Source organism: Micromesistius poutassou (genome assembly GCF_964030765.1).
Source record: "Micromesistius poutassou genome assembly, chromosome: 12".
NCBI lineage: Eukaryota > Metazoa > Chordata > Actinopteri > Gadiformes > Gadidae > Micromesistius > Micromesistius poutassou.
Genome location: NC_140282.1, coordinates 10,410,122 through 10,437,395, shown reverse-complemented (window position 1 = coordinate 10,437,395; position 27,274 = coordinate 10,410,122). Strand labels below are relative to the sequence as shown.

Sequence of the window (27,274 nt, the reverse complement as noted above, 5' to 3'; positions counted from 1 at the left end):
TTCATTATGGTTTGTAACTGTGTGTTAGGAGCTATTCTGTACATTATTTTATCTTCATAACAGATTATTAATTCCTCTTCATATCACGTTTATAACTGCCTTATTTAAACTGTGACTTAAAATATTCAATACAACTGTGCACTGATATTATAGTATGTTATTAATATTAATTATTACTTATTACTAATTAGATACTAGGAGGCGACCTGATCATTTGAAATAGACTATTGACGTTTTTAATCTATTGACGTTTGACGTTTTTTATCTATTGACGTTGACGTTTTTTATCTTATGCACAGATTATGGACGATTATGGAGATAAAAAAAAACTGTTGACGTTTTTTATCTTATGCACAGATTATGGATATGCATTGTAAACGTATTATTCTTTTTACACATCGATAAACAATATGGTATGTTATATCTGATTAAGGAAGGCTGAACATTGTAGCTTGATAGGCTTATTATATCGGCATAATAATAATACTATTTATAATATTAATAATACTACTTCATAATCATAATAAGCTGCTTTTTTAGATGCTTCTCGTTATTATAATGAGAATGGGAATTATAATAATAAGTGGAAGAAATCTGTCATTTTTTTCATCCAAAAATTAACTAAACTATTTCACGACTACCACTACTAAAGTATTTGTAGGGTTAGGCACCGGTCCGTCACAATGCGAACGGGACATGATTGGTTGGTTATGGAGAAAGATACCGCCCAGTGTACTTTTGAGCCTATCGGCTGGACCCCTGTGCTGCGCTCACGTCATATGGGATGGAAGACATCGGAGGAAAGTATTTGATAACAAATATAATTCTGATTAATAAAAAAATGTGTGAAAGATTTGACATTTAAGTGCATGCCAGTGTGAATATTAGGAGATGCTGGAGATTAAGACTCCTCTTCAAATGTCTTACATTTTTCTATCGCTATCTGTGCAAACAGTGCAAAGAAAATTATTACATTGAACAACGACGGGCTTCAGTTGAAGTGAGGTGACCATTTTGCATTTTAGTGTGCTCTATGTCACTCTAAGCGGCATTATTGTTTATAACACGTTGCATCGAGGCTCGAGCGAACTCATTGGCCTTTAAACGGACTTACAAATCGGAAGCTAGCAATTACGGCAATTTAGATACGACTCGAACGCGGCCACAATCCGGCCATTTTCATTCGACGTTACAAATCACGTGACGCTCCCGGACGCCCCGCCCACTTGGTCTTGATCCGGGTCATGGGGGATTCTACGTTATAAATCACATGACCTTCTCTGACAACACACACACACATACAGCAGCGCCATTAGCGCTGCGACGGACACTGAAATAACCGAAAGGTAAGCGGGCGTAGAGACCACTCATAACCCGTTTCACGTTCCTCGACACCCGGAGAAAACACAAGGATGGATGTAGGCGGGCGGGGCGGGATCCGTCGACCTCATGTGGAGACATTAGGTCGAGGCCTCCGTGGCTCCTCGGAGCATAGTGTTATTATTTCAACGTTTGTCTACACACGTCGAGGGGCGACAACAGTCGCTAGACGTGTCTTAATAATTAAGCTTATTAAAAAAAAATCCTTTCATCTTCACTTGATCGCAACAGTCTTTGTGTTCCCGTGCCGTGGATGACAGCCTCGATACGTTTTGATACGTGAGGTGTTGTATTGTGCATGCTGGCATGAGGACGTTGTTTAATTTCCTTGTGCAACCACCAACCACCACCGCGTATGTTATTTCGGTGTCTCCTCTCTAATAAACAACATGTGCAGTCACCCCCCGTCTCCTTGTTTGGTCACAGCAGACCAACGACACCTAACCTATACTGTTTTTGTGTTATGAACTGGGATCTTGTAATGTTCTTGCTGCGGCCGATGGCTCCTTTTGCGTTGTGGTTCGGGTGTATAATGTGGCTTTTGGATGCTTTATATACACAGGTTACCGACATAGAGTGACCTGTACGGGCCCTTACTGGGGTAATGTTGCTTTCGGATGCTTTATATACATAGTTTACTGACGTACAGAAACCTATACGTGCCCATACTTGCTGGGTAATGTTGCTTTTGGAAACTATTTATACATAAGATCCTTGCAGACAGTGACTCGAGCTGCAGTTCTGCATTTTCAGAACCACATCTGCCAAGTTGCCTTCACACCAAAATCATATCCACCAGTTCAGAATAATTTGCATGATTGGCACAATATTCTACGTGTGTACATCTTGAGGTCAAGTCCATTTGCAAAACATTTCTTTCAACCAGACAAGGATGAGACCCCCAGCATGCGTTGTTGTTGTTGACTGTTTTTTAACTGCGTATAAAGACGATCCAACCAGTGGGGCTGGCTAATACGCTATTGATCGGTCTTCGCTTGTATGAGTATTTGTTTAGCTGTTTTATTACTGATTATATATTTAGCAATGGGCTACTAATGTCACATTTCAGGATTTATTTTTTCTGATTATTTTTATATTGGGGGAGGGTCTGTTTGGTTCGTGGGGTGTGCTGTGTCACTGAGAATGCGCCTCAGAAGCCAGGAGGGCCCCTGGCATGGTTCAGGGTGAAGGCCTATTTGCTTACAGAGATCCGACCTAGCACACAACTCCCTGAACTGCACCGAAAGCCACCTTACAGGCTGAAGACCGGTTATTTTACGAGTTAATAACAATACAAACCTTTGCTGACATTTCCCTATTCCTGCTCTGCAAGTGCAGATGTCATTGCACCCCCGCCCCCCCCCCTTTTTTTTTTTTTAAAGTGCATTGAACATGTGTCTCCACTTCAGACATTACTATATGCAGCATATACTTGGTCTTGGTACCAGAGACCAGGGCGCTGTGATACAAAGTAGGATACTTGGCTTGCGAGGTTTGCTCCTAGTCTTGCAACTGGTGGTTCTGGAGAACTGATCCCTTGGAGTATAAAGTCCCTCTAATGGTGTGGTGCTGTAGAATGGTCTGCTACAGGTTGTCCTATAGAATATAGTATTTATTATGTTGTGGTCATCGAGCAACAGTCTTTCTACAGTATTGGTGGTCTTACAGCACTAGGGGCTTTTTTGATTGGTGATCCTTAGTCTTTCATTGTGAAGCACTGGCTGTCCTAGATCATTAGTCTTTCTACTGGTGGTCTATGCCACCAGAGTATTCCTACTACTGGTAGTCCTATAGCACCATCTGCGTGTCTCTAAGCAGCTCAGAGCAGGAAGACCTACTCTGTTGGCTGCTGCGGGTGTGTTGTAAATGTCACGTCAGTTCATCGTCCCAGAGGCAGGCGAAGGCTCAGGCTGATGACGGCCAGCACACAGACACCCCGGGCTGGCTCAGCAAACAGAGATATTTTTAGTAGCCCCCTCTCGGTGCTTATGCCACTGTGATCTGGAAGTTCTAGATGTTTCTTCGTGTTGATTTGGCAGAGAGCGCCACATGCTCTTTATCTGTGTTTCGTCAACATGAAAAACCATGCCAAACCCACGCAATGTTGTTGTTTTGGCATGCTTGTTGCAATCCCCATGTTGAAATTCCATGTAATGGTGACAAGCAGGACTCTCGCTGCTCTGTGATGCATGTGTCAACATGAAGAACAAAGGTCTTCCCTCCTTGGTGGATGATTCAGTCTGCACTGTACACACAGGTTAAAACGAGACCAAACTCTGCGATTAATGTTGTCATTTTAAAACCGCCAACCCAAAAACATATCTTGGATCTCTAATCTCCAAGTAGTGCAACAACTCATAATCACTGGGGTTTAACCACTAGATGGTAGCAATCTCACAGATTAGTGCAGTCCTCTCTTTGTACTGACTCTTTAACATGTGGTCCTCCCTGTGTTTCTCCTCCAGCTGAGCAGTCGCTATGGATTCCAAGTCCGGCCGACTCCCCTTCGTGTCGAGCTCCCGCTCGTCCTACACCACCCCTTCCTCCTACTCGCCCTCCTCTTCCTCGCTGAGCTCCAGCAGGCTGTATGGGAGAGAGAGGTTGCTGAGCAGTGACCGCTTCCCTCGCTCCACCACACCGCTCAAACCAGAACCGGACCTCAAGGTAAGGCCTGAGAAGGGTCGGCCTTATAGACTCTGTTGAAGGCTGCCGCCTTCCTGAATTCACAGTCCGGGATTATAATGTACATCTCATCTTAAAGAATCCTGCATGTCTCCTTTTTAAATGGAAACCAGGTTGGGAAACCTTTTTGTTCGACAGCATGGTTCATCGTTCACTCCAACTAAAACAAAAGATTGCCGATTCCCCAGCCTTGGCTGGTGTTATTCTGAAGGGGCAGACGCAGAATGGGGTCAAGATGGAGCTCGGTTTTTCCTTTGAGGAAGGAAGAACGCTTCAGAGCGGGTCATTCTTCCTTTTTGAAGCGGTCTTTTATCGCCTTTTTTTATAGACATTTTTAAGGGTTCTACAGCAATGACAAACTTTTAGAACTCCTTGTTGGTTAAAAAGCAACTCACTGCTCTCATAGCCCGTGCCTTATAAATTATTCATTGATAAATGCATCATCAATTTATCATCGTTTGATGTCTGCCCCCATTTTAGTATCCCATTTGTGATAAATTGCAAAAGTGTAACTTTTCTAAATGTTGCTGCCATTTCATGCCTGCCCAAAGAGGACATGGCTCCTAACGGCCCCTAGAAGCAGGAAGTGGGGCTCTGTCTACTGTGCTCTCTCTCCAGGACTCTGTGCTGTTTGTCCTTGCTTGTTCCCGGGGGTTAATGTGTTAATTGTGTCCTTGCGGCCCCGTTTGGCCGTAATGGTGATGAAGGGCTCTGCATCCCGTTTAACTCGTTAGACGCCAGCATCGGTTTCAGCTTCCAGTCAGAACATTCCAGAGACCCCCCCACAACCCAGTCCCCCCCCCCCCCCCCACTACTCGATGGTGCCCCAGCAACACTTTAGGAAAGCTTATTATAGTGTGTGTGTGTGTGTGTGTGTGTGTGTGTGTGTGTGTGTGTGTGTGTGTGTGTGTGTGTGTGTGTGTGTGTGTGTGTGTGTGTGTGTGTGTGTGTGTGTGTGTGTGTGTGTGTGTGTGTGTGTGTGTGTGTGTGTGTGTGTGTGTGTCCTCCTCCCTGGTTCCAGATCTTTCCAGAGGAGTCCGGTCTCTGTGTACCCCCCCCCACCAGTGTAGGTTGATGGGTTTGCGATGCAATAAAGACCTGCAACATGCAAAGTCTTACTGTAGCTTGTACTCCTACTCTGTTAGTTTGGCAGCACAGTTTTATCCAGAGCGACTTGCGTGCGAGGCAGAGGACAATCAGAATTGGAGTTGCCAAAAAAAAAAAAAGTGTGTGTGACCTAGTTTCTAAAAACAACTCTCAGAGTTGCTAAAGGCTTCAGAACACGAGGCTAGTACAATTATATTGAAGTGTTTGGTTGGTGTTAATGCAATATTATAATTACAGACTTTCTCAGACTCAGATCTTCACTGTGTAAATTGGAAAAAAAAAAACTGTAAAAAGTACGCAATGCTGGAAATTGGTGTTGGATGTGAATATGCTATCTTGATGTATCTGCCAGTGGTGTAAGTAAAAATAGTGTCTTGACTTGACCGTACAAGTGAATATGTTGTCTTGATCTGACAGTGGTACAGTACAGGTGAATAGTATCTTGATCACACTTTCCCCCATTTTTAATGATCCAAGCTCACCTCAGCCGTCTGAATAATGTGTGTGTGTGTGTGTGTGTGTGAGGGCTCGCGGTACCTGAGCTCCAGCAGAGAGTATGGTGGGGGGACCTCCTCCAGCCGGGCCCCCAGCTGGAAGGTCCCCTCGTCCCTGAGCTCCTCCACCTCGTCGTACGAGAGACCCTGGGCCAGCTCCACGCTCCTCAGCCAGGACAAGCTGGTACGCTGCCTCTGGGGGGGCGGGGGAGGAGATACACAGCCTGGCATGAGGGGAGACAGTGTTAACAGGCAGGGTCACTATGGTTGGGGGTCATTTGAACGGTAAACAAGCTTTGGGAATGTGGGAACGGAGGCAGCAGGAGACACTACTGTTGCCTGATACTACACTGTTGTGTAGGAGCAGCTACTATCATCAAATGTACGGTGGTGAATTCACAAAACATGCAATATTCATATTACTACTACTGCTACTAAACATTTTATTAAATTAACTACTTTAATTTAAAAACCCAATATTAAATTCTTAATGTACATTATTATATATAACTCGGTAGGTATCATCAGGCGGTGGTGGGTATATTTGACCCGCAGCCTCAAGGCTGCTTTTTTTGAAGGATATCTTCAATTTATTTATACAATAAAACTGGGCATCACAATAAGCCTGTATCTTTATTTCATGATGATACAATATGGTTTAAAGAATATATACGATAATATCCTATTAGGGCCCGGCGCGACCCTGACCCCTACCTGCTCCTCAAAGACATATCGTATATATTGACGTATCTAAACCTCACCACTCTTTGTATAGACGTGTCTGCTCGTTGACTAAAGGCTGAAGCCTGACCTGGTGCTCCCTGCCTCCCCAGAGCTCGGAGCGGCGGCTGGGCTCGTACTCCGGCCTCCTGGCCTCTGACGACGGGGAGTCCAAGCGGGCCAAGCTGTCCTACAGCGGCGGCGGTGGCAGCAGCAGCAGCGCGGCGTATCCCAGGACGAGCCTGGGCTCCTCCACCACCCCCAGCTCCCTGTACTCCAGCAGCAGGCTGACAGGTAGCCTTAACCAGAATGCTATCATAACACTGCACCATCTCCTGCTCGGCACAAGGTGGTGGTGGTGGTAGCTCTAGTACTGCTGTGGGTGGATGATGGGGAATTCATATTATTGTAACGACAATGATAAATGGTAATGACTAATGCTTTAAAAAAAACGGACTGACGGCAGAAATGTTATTTCCGCTTTAACTGCAGATAATTGTGGCAGCGCCGCCATGGCTTGGGACGGTCACACGAATGGGTTATCTTTCGAAGCATACGGAACGTTTATTTTGAATTCAGACTTCAGGACTCTTGCCTCGTAGGATTAGAATTCTGTTCACACAAACCCAACACCCCGTGTCCTGTCCCCCTCCCAGATTCTAGTGACTGGTCGGACGCGGCTCTGCGGCGCTCCGCCGGGCTCTCCTCCTCCAGATCTTCATCCACCTCCTCCTCCTCGTCGTGGTCTTCCTCTCCCAGCTACGTGTCGGCCCGGTGGGGCGCGGAGAGGAGGGCGGAGCTCCGGTCCGACCTGACGGAGTGCAGAGTGCGCAGCTCTGTACCGACCAGCACCACCTCCTCCTCGCTATGTAGGGACGCACGCACGCACACACACGTCTACACACACGCACACGCACACACACGTCTACACACGCCAACACACGTCAGTAGATCTGTGTTGTAGCTAACCCACTGGTCGCCCCCTCTCTCCTCCAGACTCGACAGACCGGCTGACCTCCTCCTACGCCCAGGGAGCACGGCCCAAGGAGACCCTCTACTCCCCTTCTACCACCTCCTCCTCCTCCTCCTCCTCCTCGATGGCCCGGGAGAGCTCTCTGGGCCGCTCTCGCCTCCCCTCCGCCTCCTCCTCCACCACCTCCTCCTCCTACCAGTCCCAGACGCCCACGCGCTCCCTCCGCACCTCCGCCAGCCTGCGCCCGTCCCACCAGGAGGCGACGGTGTTCCCCTCTCCCCCCGCTCCGCGTGTCTCCTCCACCTCCGCCTCCACCCCGGCCTCCACCTGGCAGAGCGCCATCCGTCACGGCAGGCGCTCCGACCCCACCCCTCCTCCCGCTCCTTCTCCTTCCCCTCCCCCTCCCCCCACGCCCCCCTCCTCCCCGTCCCCGACGCCCGCCCAGCGTCCCGCCGAGGCAGACGGCCGCCTCTCCAACCGGAGCCTCTTCTACCGCCTCTTCTCCCGTCGCTCCGGGCGGGACTCCTCCTCCTCCTCCTCCTCCACTTCCTCCTCTTCATCATCCTCCTCCTCCAGTAGCCCCCCTCCCACTGTGCCTCGCCCCCGTCCCACGCCCGACTCCGCCTCCGCCGCTCCTCCTCCTCCTCCGCCGTCCTCCTCGGAGGTGGCGGGCTCCGGCGGGGCGGAGCCCGAGCCGCGGGACGTGGACACGGTGCAGGCGTTTGCCTTCCTGCGGCGTCGGCGCCAAGACCTGACCCCCATCCAGGAGACCCCCCGCCAGGCCGGCAGCAGCGCCGGGGCCGGGGGGACGGGCTCCTCCTCTGCCGCCGCCGCCGCCTCCTCTGCCTCCTCTTCCTCCTCCTCCTCCTCCTGGCTGTACTCCCCGCTGAGGGCGCGGCGGTCGGTCACACAGGACGGCTACGACATCCTGCGCCAGGCGCTGCGCTGGCCCTCCGTGAGCCGGGATGAGGAGGACGAGGAGGAGGAAGAGGACGAGGAGGAGGAAGAGGACGAGGAGGAGGAGGAGGAGGACGCGGCGGGGGCCTCGGGCGCCGCGGGCCCCGGGGGCGTCATCCTGGTCCGACCGCTCAGGAGCGTGTGCAGAGAGCGAGGGACCGCCCTGACCGGCACGCCGACGGCGGTGTCGGCGTACCGGGACATCGTGGCGGGCGTGGACCCCCGGTACCAGGCGGAGGGCCAGGGGAAGGCTCCGGAGGCCAGGCCTGACCTCTCCAGAGACCCCGAGAGGCTCCGCAAGATCCAGGAAAGGTTTGGGCCGCACCGACACTCCCTCACTCGCTCCCTGGTGTGGCCGCACTACACTGCTATGCTACTTAAAGGGCTCATGTCATGCCACCAGGTGTGGTTGTGATGCGCTGGTACAAGCCGTTTGGCACAGGGAAGGAATGATTTTCATAGTGACCACACACTTTCATAGTGATCACAAGTAGGCGTGTCCACCTAGATGTACGCTCGATAGATCAGTCTACCAGCCTACCCAGACTGTAGCAAATATCTGGGACGTGAGCCCTTTAATGCTAATATAAGATGCTTTCTGTGCATTACTTCTACAGTAGGAGACCAACTGAGGTCATGTGACGTGTTGTGTTCACACCCACATGTCCGATAGCGTCTTGAAGCAGGTTCTCTTCACATGGGGTCTCGTTGACTCGAATGGAATTAAGTTCATCCAATCTACATTCGAAAAAAATCTGGCATCCATTTTGGGTCCTGCTCGTCGTCTCACTGACTCGGAAAGCGAGTTTGGGTTTCCATGACGACTGGTCATGTGATCAAGTGATTGACAGGTTGCTTACCCCTTCCCGACAAGGCGATGGCGTGCAGCCGCCAGTGTGATCACACTTGTATTTTTAGCCGTCCGCTTCTCTCCATCTTAGACCGAACCAGGGCAACGCGTAGCGCTCCTGACTCTCAGCTCATCGCGTTGCTTTAGCAGCAGCCGGCCAGACTAAATGGACTGCATTTAGAAAGCACTTTTCTAGCCAGCGGCCACTGAAAGCGCTTTACAATATTGCATTCACCCATTCACACACACAATTCACACACCGACGGCGGTCTCAACCACGCAAGGCAACAGCCAGTACGTCAGGAACTGGCTGTTGCCTTGCGTGGTGATGCATAGGGTGAGGTGTCTTGCTCGCTTGACACCTCGACACTCGGCTAGGAGGAGCCGGGGTTCGAACCAGCAACCTTCCGGTTACCAGCCGACCCGCTCTCCCTCCTGAGCCACATGCCGCCCACTAAAGGTGTTGTTGTCGCTGTGTTCTTCCCGGCGGCAGCCTGATGCTGGAGGACTCTGATGAGGACGAGGGAGACTTGTGTCGTATCTGCCAGATGGGGGAGGACTCCCCGGCCAACCCCCTCATCCAGCCCTGCCACTGCACCGGCAGCCTGCAGTTCGTCCACCAGGAGTGCATCAAGAAGTGGCTGCGCTCCAAGATCAGCTCTGGTACGTCGAGCCCCAAACCCTCTTACCGTTATACCGAAACTTGACCAGTTCTTAACCCTCTCAAATTGTATACCAACACTTAATCATCCCTAATCTGATGCACAAACGTCACCATGGGAACAAGCGTGTCAGCGTTTGGCATGCGCTGTATACAAAGGGCTGTTATTGACATGTTGCTCTCCTCCAGGCACCAGTCTGGACGCCATCACCATGTGTGAACTGTGCAAAGAGAAGCTGCACCTGAACATCGACAACTTTGACGTCAGCGAGCTGTACCGGACACACGTACAGGTACGCCCTCCCTTGCATGACCGGGTTGTAACGGTCACCCCTGTCAGCCTCGACGTCATGACAGGAAGTTTGGAACTCATGGTGGGGCTGGAGGAGGAATCTGTAATCTGGTTATTAACGGCAAACAAACTCTGCCAGCAGTAGTAAACTGTACCGAGGTTACAAATCAACGCTGTGTATACTGGACAGTGTAGCAATACACCTGTGATGTCATAACAGACTTTCAACAGATTTTCAAAACGGCGTGTAACGGCTAATCACACTCACACCTGGTGGCATGTCATGGGACCTTTTTTAAAATCCCCTCCTGATAGCTACATCCACTCGCACAAATGAGTTTTCCTCCGTAGAATAGCTCCCTAGCGAAACAGGAAACAAGGTGTTACTGCACCCCTTGCAGTCCTGGTTTCCAGCCCAGGCCCTGTGCCGTCTCCCACCAGAGGTTCTGCTCCGACAGAGTAGGACTGCTGGATCGACGCCCACCCAGAGCCGGTATATATACCTGGAGAGTGGTGCGCTCCAAGGGCGTGGGAGGTAACCGCCTGGTCTCTCTCTTCCCAGTCGGAGTACGAGTTTGTCAGCAGCGGCCTCTATCTGGTGGTGCTGCTGCACCTGTGTGAGCAACGGTTCTCTGACGTGCTGGGGGCGGCCAACCAAGCTGGGGTGAGCACTCACTCACTCACTCCCTCAAACACACCCTCAGTCACTCGCTCAATCACGCACACATCACTCACTCACTCACTTATTCACTCCCTCAAACACACCCTCAGTCACTCGCTCATCACGCACGCATCACTCACTCGCACGCACCCTGACTCACTCACACACACGTCACTCACTCACTCAATCACACACTTCCTCACACGCACACTCACTCACTCACACACACTCACTCACTCACTCACTCACTCACTCACTCACTCACTCAACAGAAAGACACACACACACACACACACACACACACACACACACACACACACACACACACACACACACACACACACACACACACACACACACACACACACACTCTCTCAACAGAAAGACACGCACACAAATTTTGATTAATCCCATGTGGGAAATAAGGGACTAGGAAACGCTAGTTGCTGGCCTTGGGTTTTACAAACGCTGCATAAATGTATTTATATGAATGTTGAAAGTACAACACAGCTGATGGCAGACTAAAGCTGAGCCTCCCTAGGAAGCACTGTGTGTTCACTGATGTTATGAACTGTGTTGTGATTCAAACTCTTCCCCCTTCTCTCGCTCAGTTCTTCAACCTGGCGAGATCTCTTCACGAACACATGGACAGTCTTGAAAGTATGGAAAAAATAAAAGATGCAAGCAAAATACACTTTTTAATAACCGTAACTGCGCCGTAATTTAGCCCAATTCTTGGCATGTCCAAAGTGTACAGATGTTTTTTTTTTATTTTTATTTTTTTTTTTATGTTTTACAAAAATGAAAACGTGCTTTGTTTAAAGCTTGCCCCAGTGTAAGGGTAAGTCTGTTAGATAACGTTAATGGAGGAACACAAGGTATTCATAATTGGGAGACATGGCGGCAGTAGTAAAATAACAAAACACACCTCTTCATTAACCACTTCAATTTAAACTAGTGCAAGCAAACGCCCAGAAACCGTTGGATAGCTTAGGGACACTTTCCCTTAATCAGTCCAGAACCAGCCACAGCTCGCTGGGTGGTTCAGCGGCCTGTGCGGTATCTTCCCCTCCATGGAACCACTTTGGTATATAAAATAAGTTTGCTCCTCCAGTGTGGCTCACACGGCCATGCAGGCTATGGATGTTTTAGCTCACATCACGCCAGTAGGGGTCAGTGTTCTGGAAAACCTTCTAGACTCTTTGGAAACCATGAAAAGCCTCAAGTCCTACATTTTCATTTCCCCACCCCGAGGATTTCAAAAGGTCCCCCCCCCCCCCCAACTAACCAACATAGCTGCTTGCATAATAAGGTGCTGTAGTGACCACAGCGGCCCTGCTAACCGTGTCCACTCCCACTGTAACATGAGTCTGCAGCAGTGCTGTTGTTGGCCCGAGGCATCACCTCTGCCTGCTCTCTTCCAGGCCCACACGGGGAGACAGAGGATGAGGACGAGGACGAAGATGAGGATGACAGAGAGGTGGGCGTGGCATCGGTCCTTGACAACAGGCCCTCTATCGACTTCTCCGATCTGGAGGAAGATGATGAGGAGGAGGAGCAGCTGGACGAGGAGTACTGACGGCCGGATGCGGTTGCGGTGGAAACACAGCATGGCGACGGCGTGTGGATGACCCAGATGTTTCCACAGCTATCGTTGTTGAGGTCGCCTGAACGCATGAATGGGAAGGAACACACACAACACACACACCCACACATGGCTGTTGTTAATCTGCTCAAATGAGTTTGGGATGTCGCCTGACAATTTATGATGTCAATTGGAAAGTATTGCAGTAGCCTGTTTTCACCAGAGGTGGTGCTGTTGCTGCAGTTGGATTGGTAGACTTGAATTTCAAATACTTAAAACTGTAATTTCAGGTGGTTCTTTGAGATGTTTGGATGTTTTTGGGAAAAAAAAAATGCTTTAAGAAATGTTCAACCAAGAGTGCTTTAAAGGAAGCTGGATTCAGACAGACCCTGCCATGTCTGTCTATCATTGCAATTGCTGGGCTTGATGATGCACCGATGATGCATGCCTGGGTGGATTTACTAGTTTGTGGGCTTTGATCTGAGACAACCTTTTAAAGAAGGGTCATACATGCTGGCAAGCAATTATCTCTTAGCCCACCGCCCCCTTCCCCAAAGCATTTTGCCCCATGTGACTCCTTTGCGATGGGGCCCAATTGGTGCGTGGCTGAAAGATGCTCCAGGGAAACACGTCACTGCAAGACTTCTGTTCCTCCTGTATCTTGTCAAGTGGTCTTTTTTTATTTTGCTTATGAGGTGGCTTTGTGTATATAAAAGTAGTTTTCCCGATTTCATTTTTGCAATAAAGACTAATGTAAACAGTTCTGTTTTTTGTGCATGTTATTTCCGATATAAAGTGCACGTGTCATTTGAACTCAACTTGTTACTTGGTCAACTTGGTATGTAAAACACAAAATACATGCAGTCATTTGTTTGATTGCTGAGGCAATATGCACTAACAAAACCTTATACCAAACCAGCAAAACGTACATCTCTTGCAAAGGCGAACAATTATTATAATTATTTTATTTGCCGTAATACAGCACAAACTATTTAAGCATCATGGATATTTCTTGGGTTGCTTTGTGCAGGGCAAAGCGGTTTGCAATGAAGTTGTCAAATCTGCATGTTTACCTGTAACCTATAGAGCTCAAGCTCTAACTGGCAATTGACCTTATGTAAAGGTTATGTATAAATACAAGTTAACACGTCAATGTGGAAAGGCAACTGGCAAAATAGTGTTGCAATGTAAATACCCATTTTAAGTTCTGCTCGACGTTATGAAATGACAAACTTCAAAGCAGAGAACGTGGCTTAATTTTAGTATGTTAGTTTCAAGATAGTCAGTGCGTTTACATGACATTCAAGAAAGTCGACTTATTGGCTTGGTCCAACTATGATTGGATTACTAAAATGCATGTATACACCTTAGTCGTGTTTTTCTAAATGTGGGTCATCAACAAGGTAGTAAAGTAGTAACTTCGGGCACATCTGTCAAAAATAAATGTTGTTTTCTCCCGAAGTGTTTACGATCTTTATTCATTCATTGCGCCGCTGCAGGGAATGCCGTATGGACGGGCGGCGGAGGGGCTGCTCCGGTGGGAGAAAGATGTTTTCAGTAGACAGCTGTCAACTCACTTCGGGTCAGCGATTTATTTAAAAAGCTGGCGCAGATGGAGGAAGTCGGTGTCGTGCCAATGTTACCCCCTATAAGGAGTGTATCATCATCAACATGCATTCAGTACACACTACGCTTCGATTTAACCCAAGGCTGAATTAAAAGTACATGTTTTTCTAAATGTTGCTCATCAACGAGGTTGTAAAATAACTACGATCTTTATTCATCGCGGCTGAACTGACGGGGTATTCTCTGATATTATGAATCTTACAGAGTGCGTCGTGTTCTCCAACTCTCTGGTACTTCCACAACAAGTAAAGACTCCTAGTCGGGTTTATCTCGCCCATGGGGAAAAAGGAATTGGCGGGGGAAATTAAGTTTGGCTTTGACTCTCTGAAGTCCAGATTGAAACGCGACATGGAGGAGAAGGCGATGTTTCAGCAGACAGCTGTCAGTTCACTTCGGGTCCATATCATCTCTCCGACGCTCCATTGTTCCTCTCGGTCAAATGCGGACTCTCCCGCCGGTAGAGCAGCCGGAGGAGTCGGCATACGACCGAGAGGTCGGAACAATGGAGCGTCTATTAGCTCTATTACCACTAGTTGAAATGGGCACAGCGCCACCTATCGTACCGGGGCATGACACGCTTCGGCCAATGAATCGATTTACTCACCGCCATGTATACGCGGACAATTGCAGTTGTCCAATTGAGGAGCATAGTCGAGATGGCTTTAATCGAATTAAGCTGTGCATGTAAACGTGTCTAGTGTTTTGAGAATCAGTTAGTTTTAAGAGTTCAGAGAATAAGTAGCCATCTTGCGAGAACAGGAAAACAAACAGATCATTGAATAAACTACACACAAAACCATTCACACACAGTACTTTAAGTAACCAACACAGGATAACACTGCAATACATGCAGAATGTGAATTAAAGAGCCCAAGACAGCATTGTTAAAGGCATGTCATTTTATTGGACTGCAGTCAAGACTGTACCTGGATTGAGCAGAGGAGGTGTTTAGTAGAAAACACAACTGGATCAGATAAAAACCAAGGTGAGTTTGAGGCTGTTAGCGAGTGAGTTGAGTATCCCTTGGAAAAAAAACAACTAAAAAGGAACGCCATGAATGTTGAGCAGGTTTTAACATCTTTGGTTCGTTGTTATGTTTATATTTATATATTTAAAAAAAAAAGAAATCGGTATTTACAAAGCAGTTAACGGGAACACGAGTGCAATTGGACGGTTCTCTAAAAATGTATTTAAAGAGAAAATCGACAACTTCATTGTGCTTAAAACATCGACCACATTATTGCTCAAAGGCTAATTAAAGTGCATACTCGCTCAGTAGTTTTAAGTGCATAGCAAATGCTGATTTACACACAGAACAAAAAGAAAAAAACATTCCACCAACAGACCCCAATACTCCACATTGCTTAGGCATGTCTTACAAAACAACCCTCAAATAATGTATTAAAATCCCTCGGTTTGATCCGATCACTGAGCATCCCTCTAGTATCAAAAAGGCATCTGTAAATCAGTAAAGAACAACCCCTGAACCACGTTCTCTATTATAGTTCCTCATCCCATCCTGGAGACCTGAAAAGAATAGAGAACAGATCACAGAATTCTTTCTGTGATCTATCTGAAAGAATAAAAATCGACAGGACGCAACTTTTAAATAAATCTCACTTGATAATCTAGTAAACCATAAGCCAACCCAACCCGACCGGACCCAGGAACCCCCACACACATACATAAAATAAATCTGGACCGCATGTGTCAGAACTCGTCAACCAACGCATGGAGTCAACTTTTTACACTCGGCTAATGCAGCGCAATAAGTAGGAGGAGTCATTGGCCATCGTTTGCAGAGCAGGTAAATCCACCTCAGAATCAAATGTCCCCTTTAAAAGGTTTGATTCTGATTCTAACTAGCCCTGGCTTGACCTCGCTTCAGCAGGACAACAACAAGCAACAGAACATTTTAAAGGGCCCGTGTTTTACCACCAGGTGTTCACAAGATTAATTTACGAGTGGGATCTACCCATCATGCATCGGGGGGGTGGGGTGGAACAAAGCCACTTGCGATTTAAATCGTGGGCCGAGCTATAAATGACTTGCAACGGGATACAAAGTGGTAAAACAGGAACCCCTTCACAACAAAACCATTTTAGATCAATACTTCTTAAAGTACTTACGATCTTAAAACAAATCCCAACAGAAAAGAAACATTTTTTCCCCCACACAGCTCACACAGTATGCACGCTGTTAAAGGAGTGTTTCAGGGGGCCTGGCGTCAGGTTAAGACACTCGAGAAGAACATAAAAATGGCAGACGCTGCATTTGCATTCGCAAACAGATAGTAAAATGCAGACAGGCCCAGGCACGTCAGTGTTTGTCCGTGTTCCGCTGGCCCCGCCCACCTCACTCGGCCTCCGTGATGATGCTGGTGGAGTCCGCCTCGTCGAAGTTCCTCTTGTAGCGCACGCTGGAGGTGAGGTACGCCCGCTTCTTCTTGTACACCAGGAACACGATGACCCCGGTGAGGGCCAGCAGGATGACCAGGAGCATCACCAGGGCCACCGGAGAGCCCCTAGACCCTGAGGGAGGGGGGGGGGGGGGGGGGTAGAACCGTTACACATGACACGCAAGGCTCACAATCTAGGTTAGCATGCTAGCATCGTCCACCCTGGGGAACGAGACAGAACCGTGACCAAGACATGCTAAGCTAGGCTAACATGCTAGCCTCGTCCTCCCTGGGAAACCCCAAAGAACCACGACCGAGACATGCTAAACTAGGCTAACATGCTAGCCTTATCATCCCTTTGGAAACCACAAAGAACCGCGACCAAGACACGCTAAGCTAGGCTAACATGCTAGCCTCGTCCTCCAGCAAAGGGTATAACTAGCGAGGCTAGCGCCTCGACCAGCAAGCGACCACTGGCCACACACATAATGCTAAGCTACTCTGCGCCACAGCGCGACTCACGCTTTGTGGTCTTGCAGACGACGCGACTGAGGCTGTCGGAGCAGCTGACCCTCCTCCAGCGGCCCTGGTCCCCCACGTCCAGCACGGCGCAGGGGTGGCCTGTGGCCCCCCCCACCAGGGGGTGGGCGGTCCCCCAGTTAGAGAAGTCCAGGGGGGAGTCGTCCACCCAGTCCACAGGCACACCTGGTAGAGGGGGAGAGGGAGGGAGGGAGGGAGAGGTAGAGTGGAGGGAGAGAGGGAGGATGGAGGGAGAGAGGGGGGATGGAGTGATGGAGAGGGAGAATGGGAGGGGCAGGATGGAAAGAGCGGGATGGAGGGGGGATGGAGGGAGAGGTGACGAAAAAGAGGGAAAAGGACATGGAAACCGGTGTCACAATGTGATGGCACAACCAATGGAGTGCATGTGGGACACCAAATCCACTAGAAACTGTAGAGATGGCCAGGAGGCCCGGACGTAGGGGCCCGGTGTTTACCCTTTTTGTCCATGTTCATGCCCAGCCAAACCCGGTTGGTGATCAGGGGGTCCTCAGTGACCTGGGAGGCCACAAAGTCGTTCTCCTCCGTGGAGGTCAGGGTGAGGAGGTGACCCCCTGCACGAGAAGGAGGAAAGAAAAGGAACAAGAAAACAAATCAGATGTCAGACACTGAATAACAGTCGGATCACTGATAGCAATGACTGTGTTTGTTGACAATGACTATTGAGTATTGACTTGACTCCTATTTATCATCGTTATTAGCAGACGCTTCAATATTGTTCTAGGATGCCTACAGTTAGGGGTTAGGGAACATGTTGCTCGAGGAGGTCCACAGGTAGGGGTTAGGGAGCATCTTGCTCTAGGATGCGTACAAGTTGGGGTTAGGACACATCTTGCTTTAGGGTGCCTTTACTTGTTTCAGGGTATTCTAGTGGTTAGGGTGTTAAAGGCACTTGGTTTGAACCCTCATTTCTGCAGCCTGCCTACAGGTCCCCGGAGCAAGATGCCCTTACCCCTACAGGCTCCTTAATGACATGCATCTAAAACAATGCACTGCAAGACACTTGGCAGAAAAGTGTCCCGTGTACAACTGAATAGTTAATAGAAGCATTGGTCAACCGCCGTGCACACTATAGATATGCAAACATAAGGTGGAGTAGCACGTTCTCACCCAGGCTCACACAGACACTCAGGGCATCAGGCATGTTGTACACGCTGGAGTTGTAGATGGTCATGTCGAAGGCGTAGCAGTGGTCTTTGAACTCTACCCAGTTGGACGTAGAGCCAGTTAGCGGGCATTGGTTAGCCACCGCAGGTGTCTTTAGCTTGGCCCCTGGTTCACAGAAAGGGAACAGTCACATTGAAACGGTGTGAGTCTTGGAAGTATGTGGAACGCTGGGAGTTTATTAAACACACAGTCTTGATATTGGGAGTTGTAGTCATGTAAAACCAATGTCTGGATACTGAGAGTTCTAGTCATGTAAAACCAGTGTCTAGATACTGGGAGTTGTAGTAGTATATAATAGAATGCTTGTAGTTCATATTCTAAGAAAGTAATCAGGATTCTTGGAGTTGTAGTCATGTTAGTAAATAGTCTTGCTACTGCGAGTTGTAGTCCTATTCTAGCAGAAAATCCTCAGGCTGGGAGTTGTAGTTTTTGTTAAAAACCTTGTCTGGGAACTGCCAAATTGTAGTCCTATGTGAACAGTGAACAGTGTTTCCTGATGCTGGGTGTGGGGTCTTACTCTGGGTGGGGGTGGTGGTGTTGGTGGTGTAGCAGAGTGCTCCTTCCACCATAGTGTTGCAGTCCTCTCTCATCCACCCTCCAGATGGACTGATGTAGACGCAGCCGGCCTGGGACTTCTGCGCGCTCTTCTGAGAGTCCTTGATGGTCGCACGGTAGTCGTAGTTAGTTCCGTCCGACCACTCGTAGACCAGGTTACTCGACTGCCAAACGAAACAGAAGTGGGACAGACAAATAAATGGTCAGCAAAATGGTGCTCTGCTGTTAAAACCGGGCTAGAAATTGGTGTGTTTGTACATAGTTCTGTCTCTATTCAGTACGATGAAATGCTTACTCTATTCAGTATATTTCTTAGAGATGCGAGAAATCATTGTCATGATTTCGGGAAAAAAACTATTTTGAATGAATGTTCGTCCTGCAGAGGGCGCTATAGTGTATTTGCGTATACTCATTTCCCATCGATTACATGCTGTACTGCTTGGCCACGTTCATTTATGCCAAACACAGCCGGACTCTTAGAAGCTGAACCCCGACAATATACTCAGAAGAATATTGTAATCATCATCACAATATTCAGGAGATTGCAGAATTGCGATATCTGCACTCAAAAATGTTGTAATATCTTAAGGTACCAGCCGATAACCCTTAGCGTGCGTGTACACCCACTGGATCTCACGCATCGGTTACACATCTGTGTGGTTTGAGCTTCTCCTCACATCCTGATTGGACAGGCCGATCCAGAGCGGGAAGCCGTCCGTGCGGGCGATGAGCTCCACGTGCATGTGGTGCTGGTTGTCATGGATACTGGCCAGGTGTCCGCCGCGCTGGGCGCACTCCTCCAGCGCCTGGTGCCAGGTGAGCTTGTGGGTGAGCACCTGGAAGGAGAGGCTGCCGTACTCCTGCAGGCTCTGGAACGTCTGGTTGTACTTCTCCTTGGGCTCTGCGGAGAGGAGGAGCACGCAGCACCAGGGGTTGACTGTCAGCTCAGGAGTTTTGATGAAGTGCCGTTATTAGGGACCGAGCCAAAACTGGCAAGGTCCCTATTGTTATTGACTTTGTGTTTTATTTATACTACTCAAATGTGTGTTTTTTTTGTAGTTCTTTCCATATTTTTCTTTTTAAAATTGTATTTTATATATTGTATTGTATTTCTGTATGTCTTGGGACCGTGTATTAGTCTCTTTTAAACAAAATCCTAAAACCAAACCCTAACCCTGAATCCAACTTAAAACTTAAAATCACAAATCAGCCCCAAATGGTTTGTGTGTACAAAGAAGACTTTGGAAAAAAACTATTGGAAGGTAAGTATACTTTGGGAGAGGCTTTTAAAAGGGGTGATATATCCCACCAGGTCTGGTGTGGGAGTGTGATGAGCCATTGTGCTTGAGTGACATCACAAGTGGGCGTGTCCACCTAGATGTATGCTGGAGTCAAAACTATACTTTGTAAAGATCATCATGGCTCCGTTGATTACGACTGACCGTTGTCCAGCTTGCAGGCCACGATGCTCCGCTGCCTGAAGGGGGAGAAGTAGTTCTTGTTGGTGATCAGCTCCCAGACTCCGTCCTTGTTCAGCCCGGCCATGAACTCCTCCTCCACGTCCGGCCGGCCGTAGCGCCAGTTGGAGAACTGCACGTTGGTGCCCTCGTACCACTTCATCTGGTTATCTACAGGAAGAACACCGTGCTTTGGTTCACTTCAGGGACAACACCATGTGTGTGTGGTTTGGCTCAATGTGTGTGTGGTCTGGTTCACCTCAGAAACAACACAATGTGTATGGTTTGTTCACATCAGAAACACCTCAATATGTGTGTGGTTTGGCTCAATTCAGATGCACCACGATGTGGCGTGTGGTTTGGTTCACTTCAGAAACACCACAATGTGTGGGTGGTTGAGACCAAACCAATGACTAGAGTGTGGAGGTAGCCCTGAGCAAGACACATAACCATAACTGATGAGCTGGCTGTTGCCTTGCATGGTTGACGTTGTGTGTGAATCTGTATGAATGGTTGTAAGTCGCTTTGGATAAAAGCCCTAAATGTAAATGTAGAGCCCTTGAATTAATAAATCGCCGATCGTAGAGAGAACCTGAGGTCGGTCTCCTAGTGTGTTACCACATCATCATATCCATTTATAAGTGTGTATGTCCGTTCCTGTGGGTTTACGTGTGTGTCCCGATCACCCACCAGAGGTGTCCTTGATGAGACCCAGCCACACGAACTGCACCAGGTTCTTGAACGGGACCAGCTGCAGGCGGACAAACTCGTTCTCCTCGGCGCTCCGGATGGTCAGGATGTTGGAGTTGTTGTCTGTAATGCAGTGAAACAATGACCTCATTCGGCGTTCCTCACTCATTCGTCTCCCCCTCTGACAGCACAACCATCCATCAAACAGATCCAACTGTCAGCAGACATCAGAAATAGTGGACGCTTGACAGCCAGCCAAAAGGTTGTGTCCACAGCCTAAACTAAGTTGCCCTCACCCCTACCTGATCCTCAAGGACATTTACCTGCATAAGTCCACTAAATGGAAAATGATACATTATATATATATAGATATATTATTAATTGTCGAACAAACCAACGTCTTTCTCCCGTAATTATTTGTGCATCACTAGGGTAAGACATTTCCAGTGCATTTCCTCACCTCTGTGCAACAAATCAACAGTATTCTATAAATGATATCGATTATCTTTATAAAAAAGAAAAAATAGAGACGTCTGAAGTGATACCTATCCCAAGTCTCGTTTTAAAATGCATTTTCTTTCAGGTAAGTGAAACAACAATCTGGAGGCGGTGTTGTGCCCTACAGGCTCATGTCAGCGGTACAGCGTGGCGAGGTGTTCTCACAGAGGTCCCTGCAGGTGTCCTGGGGGAAGCCCTTGTCGAACTGGTCCCAGCGCGACGCCACCAGCTGGAAGGAGTAGCAGTTGGTCCCGAACGGCAGCCAGTTGGGCCCGTTGATGGTGTGAGGGCACTTCACCACCGGGTCCTCTGACTTGATCACCGCTTCCTCTGAGACACAAGACAGAGCTTCAGAAAAAGAGTGTGTGTGTGTGTGTGTGTGTGTGTGTGTGTGTGTGTGTGTGTGTGTGTGTGTGTGTGTGTGTGTGTGTGTGTGTGTGTGTGTGTGTGTGTGTGTGTGTGTGTGTGCGTGTGTGTGTGTGTCTGTGACTGCATGTGGGTGTCTGTGACTGCGTGTGTGTGTGTGTGTGTGTGTGTGTGTGTCTGTGTCTGTGACTGTGTGTGAGTCTGTGACTCTGAGAGTGTGTGACTGTGAGTGTGTGTGTGTGTGTCTGTGACACTGTGAGTGTGATTGTGTGTCTGTGTGTGTCTGTGACTATCCGTGGTCTGTGTGTCTGTGTGTAGAACCAGCCCTGGCCTTACCGTGGGGCTTGTGGCAGATGGCGCCCCCTAGAGTCTCCTCACACTCGGTGGCCTTCCAGAAGCCGTCCGTGCCCTGGTAGACGCAGGAGCCGCTGGAGGCCTCTGGGGACCAGCGGCTGAACACCGTGTGGCTGTGGTCCGTCCAGCGGTAGTGGACCCCGTTCTGAACACATGGAGCCAGGGAGGGAGAAGCTTTTAAAAAGGGGAGGTCGTTGATAAAAGGCCTCTTCACTAACGTCTGTTTCTGTTCCTACTCGCTACAATGAGAGGGTGTGGCCAGAGCGCTTGATTGACATTAACAGGTAACCTATAACAGCCAGTAAAAGGTAAGTCTTAACTTACCACTTACTTATTGACTACTAATCCTACGCTTTGCATTCAAAACGTTGTGCATTCAGGTCACAGACTGGATGAGGATCAACCCATACCACTACGATGTAACCCACTATTTCCTGTTTCATCTGAAATAAGTCACGTACACATCAGAAACAACACAATGTGTGTGTGGTTTTGTTCACAATGTGTGTGTGGTTTTGTTCACAATGCGTGTGTGGTTTTGTTCACAATGTGTGTGTGGTTTTGTTCACAATGTGTGTGTGGTTTTGTTCACAATGCGTGTGTGGTTTTGTTCACAATGCGTGTGTGGTTTTGTTCACAATGCATGTGTGGGTTTGGTTTTCCTTTGACTAACGACGACCGATGGATCGGACTCACGTCGTCACTGAACAGCCCGATCCACATGGGCGTGCGAGCCCGGCTGACAAGCACGGTGAGCGAGGCCTGCAGGGAGACGTCCCCCACGCTGACCAGGTCCATGTCCTGGGCCCGGCAGCGCGCCACCGCCTCGAACCACGTCAGGTTCCCCAGCAGCAGCTGCACAGTGTGGTTGTTGTTGAGGTGGAGGACCTCCGTCGGCGCCGCCGGCTCCTCAGGCTTATCTGGAGGGAGAGAGAGAGGAGGGAGAGAGACTAAGATACGGAACACCTACTTAGTTAGCAGTGAGGCATTTAACAGCTAGTTAAGGTGAAAGTATACTACTCCGTATCCGTAATCCGACTCCGTAACTACGGAGACCCCTCGAGCATTCGCAGTTCTCCGTCGGGATGTCGGGGTGGATTATATGCTGACTACTAACCATGTAAATAGTGTTGAAAATAAACTTCCAAAGCTTTTCAAATCTTAGTTGGTGTTTTATTGGTCCTTAATGTGCAAAGTAAACAATGTACAAAGTAAATAAGGTGCAAAGTCAAACCGGGAAAAGTGATTCCGGAAATGATTTTGTTAGAGGACCAATCACAGCCCTTGCCGTCTCCGTCCGTCTCCGTTGCCTCGACGGATAGTTCAAAGATATTGGAATGTGCACGTAGAGCTACGGAGAGGGTGTCTCGGACAGGCTCTCCGTCGACGGAGAGGGCTCTCCGTGTCTACGTACAGCACTTAACGGAGTAGTATAAATCCACCTTAAGTCATTTAACTTGATTGACCTGAATATAGTGCGTGTGTGTGCGTGCGGGTGTGCGCGTGTGCGTGTCTCTCTCACCGGTGTAGTGCTGGCAGAGGGCCGTGTACTGTTCCTCCCCGCAGTTGCTGTAGTCCCAGGTGCCCATCACCTCAGAGCTGGGCTGGTTGATCATGAACACACACAGCTCCATGCTGTCTGGGTTCATGCTCTGCACACACACACACACACACACAGGAGAAAATTACCATGGTTACACACACACACACACACACACACACACACACGGCATAGCCGCCGTGGCCCTCTGAACACACACGCACGCACGCACGCACGCACGCACACACATTGTGAGTCTAGCAAACCAAGCTGCGGAGCATTATTTGAATTCTTCATTTGTTTTCTCACACCCACTCACAGAATTTAACTAGTCGTTGTCCTTGCCATTTCTCTCTCTCGGAGTAAGCAGCATACCGGCGTAAACGCGTCATTCAATACACACACCATTCGGTGGATGCTTTTATTCAATGACATTGTGAGTGCTTACAGCCTTAGAAGAACCTCTACCCCTGGAGGGACATTGGGCCAACCGTTTGTACTTGTATTTGATGCGTATCGTATTGTTACTCCGAACAGATGAACCAAAGTATTCGCTGCACCCTGTGTGTGTGTGTGTGTGTGTGTGTGTGTGTGTGTGTGTGTGTGTGTGTGTGTGTGTGTGTGTGTGTGTGTGTGTGTGTGTGTGTGTGTGTGTGTGTGTGTGTGTGTGTGTGTGTGTGGAAGAGGTGGGCGGAGAGACTCACGTTGACCCTCATGGGTCTGAGCATGCCGTGGAGCAGGGGGTTGAAGTTCTGGAAGCCGGCCGGCGTGTCGTCCACCCACTTCCTGTAGGTGGAGCGCAGCTTCAGGCCGATCCAGATCTTCTGCATCTCCGCCAGGTCAGGTAACAGCGTGGTGATGAAGTCTGAGCACACAGCACCAAGGGTTGAATGAGTTAACATCGTTACCGTGGATCTCCTGTTTGATTAGTTTGGGCTTGTTGAGGGGCGTCGTCCCACCTTGCTCCACCTGGTCGGCCACCGTGACCAGAGTCCCCCGGAGGGACTTGCAGACGTCGTTGGCGGACTTGAACGCAACACGCTCGCTGGGCTTCATGATTGTGAAGCACTATAGAGGCAAACAGACATACAAATAAACAGGTATTAAACTAAATATTAATTCATATGCATGAAATATAAAAGTTGGTCTTTGTCCGTCACATAATAGCTTTTTTTGTATGTAATGTATGGACCTTTTTACGCACATGATCAAATATAATACAACTATTAAATAATATTTCATATTTATATTGTATTTCTAAAAGTGACTTTTGTCAACCAGTGAGAAGCTACAGTTCATCACAGACTGAAGTCTGTTAGTTGACCTGTGGGGAGGACGGGAGGGGTCAGGGGTCCTACCTTGTCTCTGAAGGCCAGGGAGTTCTTCTCACATGAGAAGCCACCTGGGTTGGGTTCTAGAGGGTTCCGCTCCACAGAGGTGACGTTGTGTCGCTCGCACACGAAGGACAGCTTGTGCGAACAACTGTAGTCGTACTCTGGAGGGAGGGAGGGAGGGAGGGAGGGAGGGAGGGACAGTATGCGTGTCATTGTATGCTCCTGACCAGGGTTGTGCTGTGTTGTGTTATGTTATGTTGTGGTGTACTGTACTGTGTTTACTGTGTTGCACTGTAGTGTACTGTGTACTCAACAACCCTACGGGGGATTAATAAAGTTGTAAAGCATGTTGTGTTGTACTGTGTTGTGTTGAGCCGTACTGTACTGTGTTCTACTGTACAGTGTTGTGTTGAGCTGTACTGTACTGTGTTGTGTTTGTACTGTACTGTGTTTAGCTGTGTTGTATTGTGTTGAGCTGTACTGTTTTGTGCTGTACTGAGTTGTACAGTACTTTGTTGTACTGTACTGTGTTGTGTTGTACTGTTCTGTGTTGTACTGTTCTGTGTTGTGTTGTGTTGTACTGTTCTGTGTTGTGTTGTGTTGTACTGTTCTGTGTTGTGTTGTGTTGTGTTGTGTTGTGTTGTGTTGTGTTGTGTTGTGTTGTACTGTTCTGTGTTGTGTTGTGTTGTACTGTTCTGTGTTGTGTTGTGTTGTACTGTTCTGTGTTGTGTTATACTGTTCTATGTTCTTCTGTGTTGTGTTGTTCTGTGTTGTACTGTTCTGTGTTGTGTTATACTGTTCTGTGTTGTGTTGTGTTGTACTGACCAGGGAAGAGGTTCTCTTCACTCAGCGACGTGCATCTTCCCAGGAACAGAGAGTGGTAGTAATGCATCTGGCTGAACCTGCCTCACACACACACACACAACAAAGCCACAGAAAACAACAGAAATCATTGTGTGTGTGTGTGTGTGTGTGTGTGTGTGTGTGTGTGTGTGTGTGTGTGTGTGTGTGTGTGTGTGTGTGTGTGTGTGTGTGTGTGTGTGTGTGTGTGTGTGTGTGTGTGTGTGTGTCTTACGTCATGGGGAAGTAGTGTCCAGGCTGCTTCATGTCCACCCACCAGCTCTGCTTGGGAGAGGTGGATATCTGTGGAAAACAACATATACAATAATACATATTAATACCTTTTCATATCATGCAATAAAACATATTAACACAATATATATATATATATATATATACACACAATACTACATATCGATACCTTATCATATCATACAATAATACATATTATACAACAGTTAGTTCCGACCGGTCCCAACCGAGCAATTTGATTGGACAACGAGACATTCCATAGTGCTGATATACAGTATAACAGCACTGGGACTTTTCACAGACATAATCACTCCGCTGTACGGGCGTTCTAATAACCGTTATTAGCTAACGTTACATCAGCTGTTAAATAGCCTATCTTAGATTGTGGCAAACTTTGCACGGTAAAGATGGACATATTTCCAAAAATAACATTTGATTTGAACTATGAATGGTCATCATCAGACTCGGAGGACACAGAGTAGCGAGTTTGTGTCTAGGAATGTTTATGTACTGTATATGTGTTGCCTGGCAACAGCCTAGTCTCCCTTCAGTTGCGGAACTATTTTTGTTGGCGGAGCCGAATAAATGATTACTAAACAAACAAATCATAATCTCTTGTTTCTTATTACTGTTAACTAATAAAATGTGCTCGTAGCACTGTTGTATAAAAGCAATATCACACTCGAGGTCGTGCTGTTGTACTGTATATCAGCACGGTGTGATTATCTGCGGCACTCGGCCTGCGGCCTCGTGCCTACGACCGAATCACAGCCGTGCTGATATACAGTACAACAGCACTCCCTCTCGTGTGATATTGCTTAATTAATACTTCCTATATATCCGACCCTATGTTAAGTCCCGCCCCTTTCCCCCCTGCTCTACAGCCACATAGATCACAGCTAGTTCCACACCCTGAAAAACACAACACATACAACATCTACGACTATTTACTCTAGTCATTTAGCAGACACTATCTAACCCCTGGAGGCGCCTGTGATTGCCCACCACCGCCCGGCCTGACGCCACATCACGGTACCTGGGGCAGGTGCTCGTGGATCTTCCTGGCGGCGGTGAAGCTCAGTGGCGCCGCCAGCCGGCTGCCGTTCATGCTGCAGAACAGGCTGGCCTCCTCGAAGGACAGCTGGACGTCGTTGATGAACCAGTACTCCCCGCCGTCCACGAAGATGGACGTCTCGTGGTGCCCGCCTAAGAGGACACGGGCAGCACAGGAGGACGGGCGTCAGACAACGGGGCAATACATCTATCATGACTATTAT

The 27,274-nt window shown here is 48.4% G+C and overlaps 2 protein-coding genes across 2 annotated transcripts in view; one reads left to right on the top strand and one right to left on the bottom strand.

Annotated features, from left to right (window-relative positions):
* Positions 1-1,271: 1,271 nt before the first annotated feature.
* marchf7 (membrane-associated ring finger (C3HC4) 7) lies at positions 1,272-13,122 on the top strand. Its single transcript, XM_084476088.1, has 11 exons — positions 1,272-1,346; positions 3,846-4,044; positions 5,695-5,847; positions 6,497-6,677; positions 7,040-7,252; positions 7,380-8,625; positions 9,657-9,826; positions 10,014-10,117; positions 10,679-10,780; positions 11,389-11,437; positions 12,202-13,122. The coding sequence occupies exons 2-11, from the start codon at positions 3,859-3,861 to the stop codon at positions 12,354-12,356; spliced, it is 2,559 nt and encodes an 852-aa protein (XP_084332214.1). The 5' UTR covers positions 1,272-1,346; positions 3,846-3,858; the 3' UTR covers positions 12,357-13,122.
* Positions 13,123-15,092: 1,970 nt separating this feature from the next.
* The window catches only part of ly75 (lymphocyte antigen 75), a 26,959-nt gene continuing 14,777 nt past the window's right edge, over positions 15,093-27,274 (bottom strand). The window contains exons 18-35 of the mRNA XM_084475764.1: positions 27,034-27,203; positions 25,981-26,048; positions 25,731-25,807; positions 24,930-25,066; positions 24,531-24,639; positions 24,276-24,436; positions 23,554-23,683; positions 22,728-22,951; positions 22,014-22,176; positions 21,477-21,641; positions 20,814-20,936; positions 20,109-20,294; positions 19,344-19,567; positions 18,629-18,830; positions 18,055-18,216; positions 17,382-17,498; positions 16,909-17,091; positions 15,093-16,519 (exon numbers count right to left, since the gene is read on the bottom strand). Coding sequence (XP_084331890.1) covers positions 16,344-16,519; positions 16,909-17,091; positions 17,382-17,498; positions 18,055-18,216; positions 18,629-18,830; positions 19,344-19,567; positions 20,109-20,294; positions 20,814-20,936; positions 21,477-21,641; positions 22,014-22,176; positions 22,728-22,951; positions 23,554-23,683; positions 24,276-24,436; positions 24,531-24,639; positions 24,930-25,066; positions 25,731-25,807; positions 25,981-26,048; positions 27,034-27,203 — 2,777 coding nt within the window. The 3' untranslated portion in view covers positions 15,093-16,343. The remainder of the gene's footprint in view (positions 16,520-16,908; positions 17,092-17,381; positions 17,499-18,054; positions 18,217-18,628; positions 18,831-19,343; positions 19,568-20,108; positions 20,295-20,813; positions 20,937-21,476; positions 21,642-22,013; positions 22,177-22,727; positions 22,952-23,553; positions 23,684-24,275; positions 24,437-24,530; positions 24,640-24,929; positions 25,067-25,730; positions 25,808-25,980; positions 26,049-27,033; positions 27,204-27,274) is intronic.

Bases quoted from the DNA above. Each gene is read 5' to 3' on its own strand.
- marchf7 (XM_084476088.1), top strand. From the start codon at position 3,859: ATGGATTCCAAGTCCGGCCGACTCCCCTTCGTGTCGAGCTCCCGCTCG. The intron at 4,045-5,694 runs GTAAGGCCTGAG...TGTGTGTGTGAG, and splicing joins AACCAGAACCGGACCTCAAG to GGCTCGCGGTACCTGAGCTC. The intron at 9,827-10,013 runs GTACGTCGAGCC...GCTCTCCTCCAG, and splicing joins GCGCTCCAAGATCAGCTCTG to GCACCAGTCTGGACGCCATC.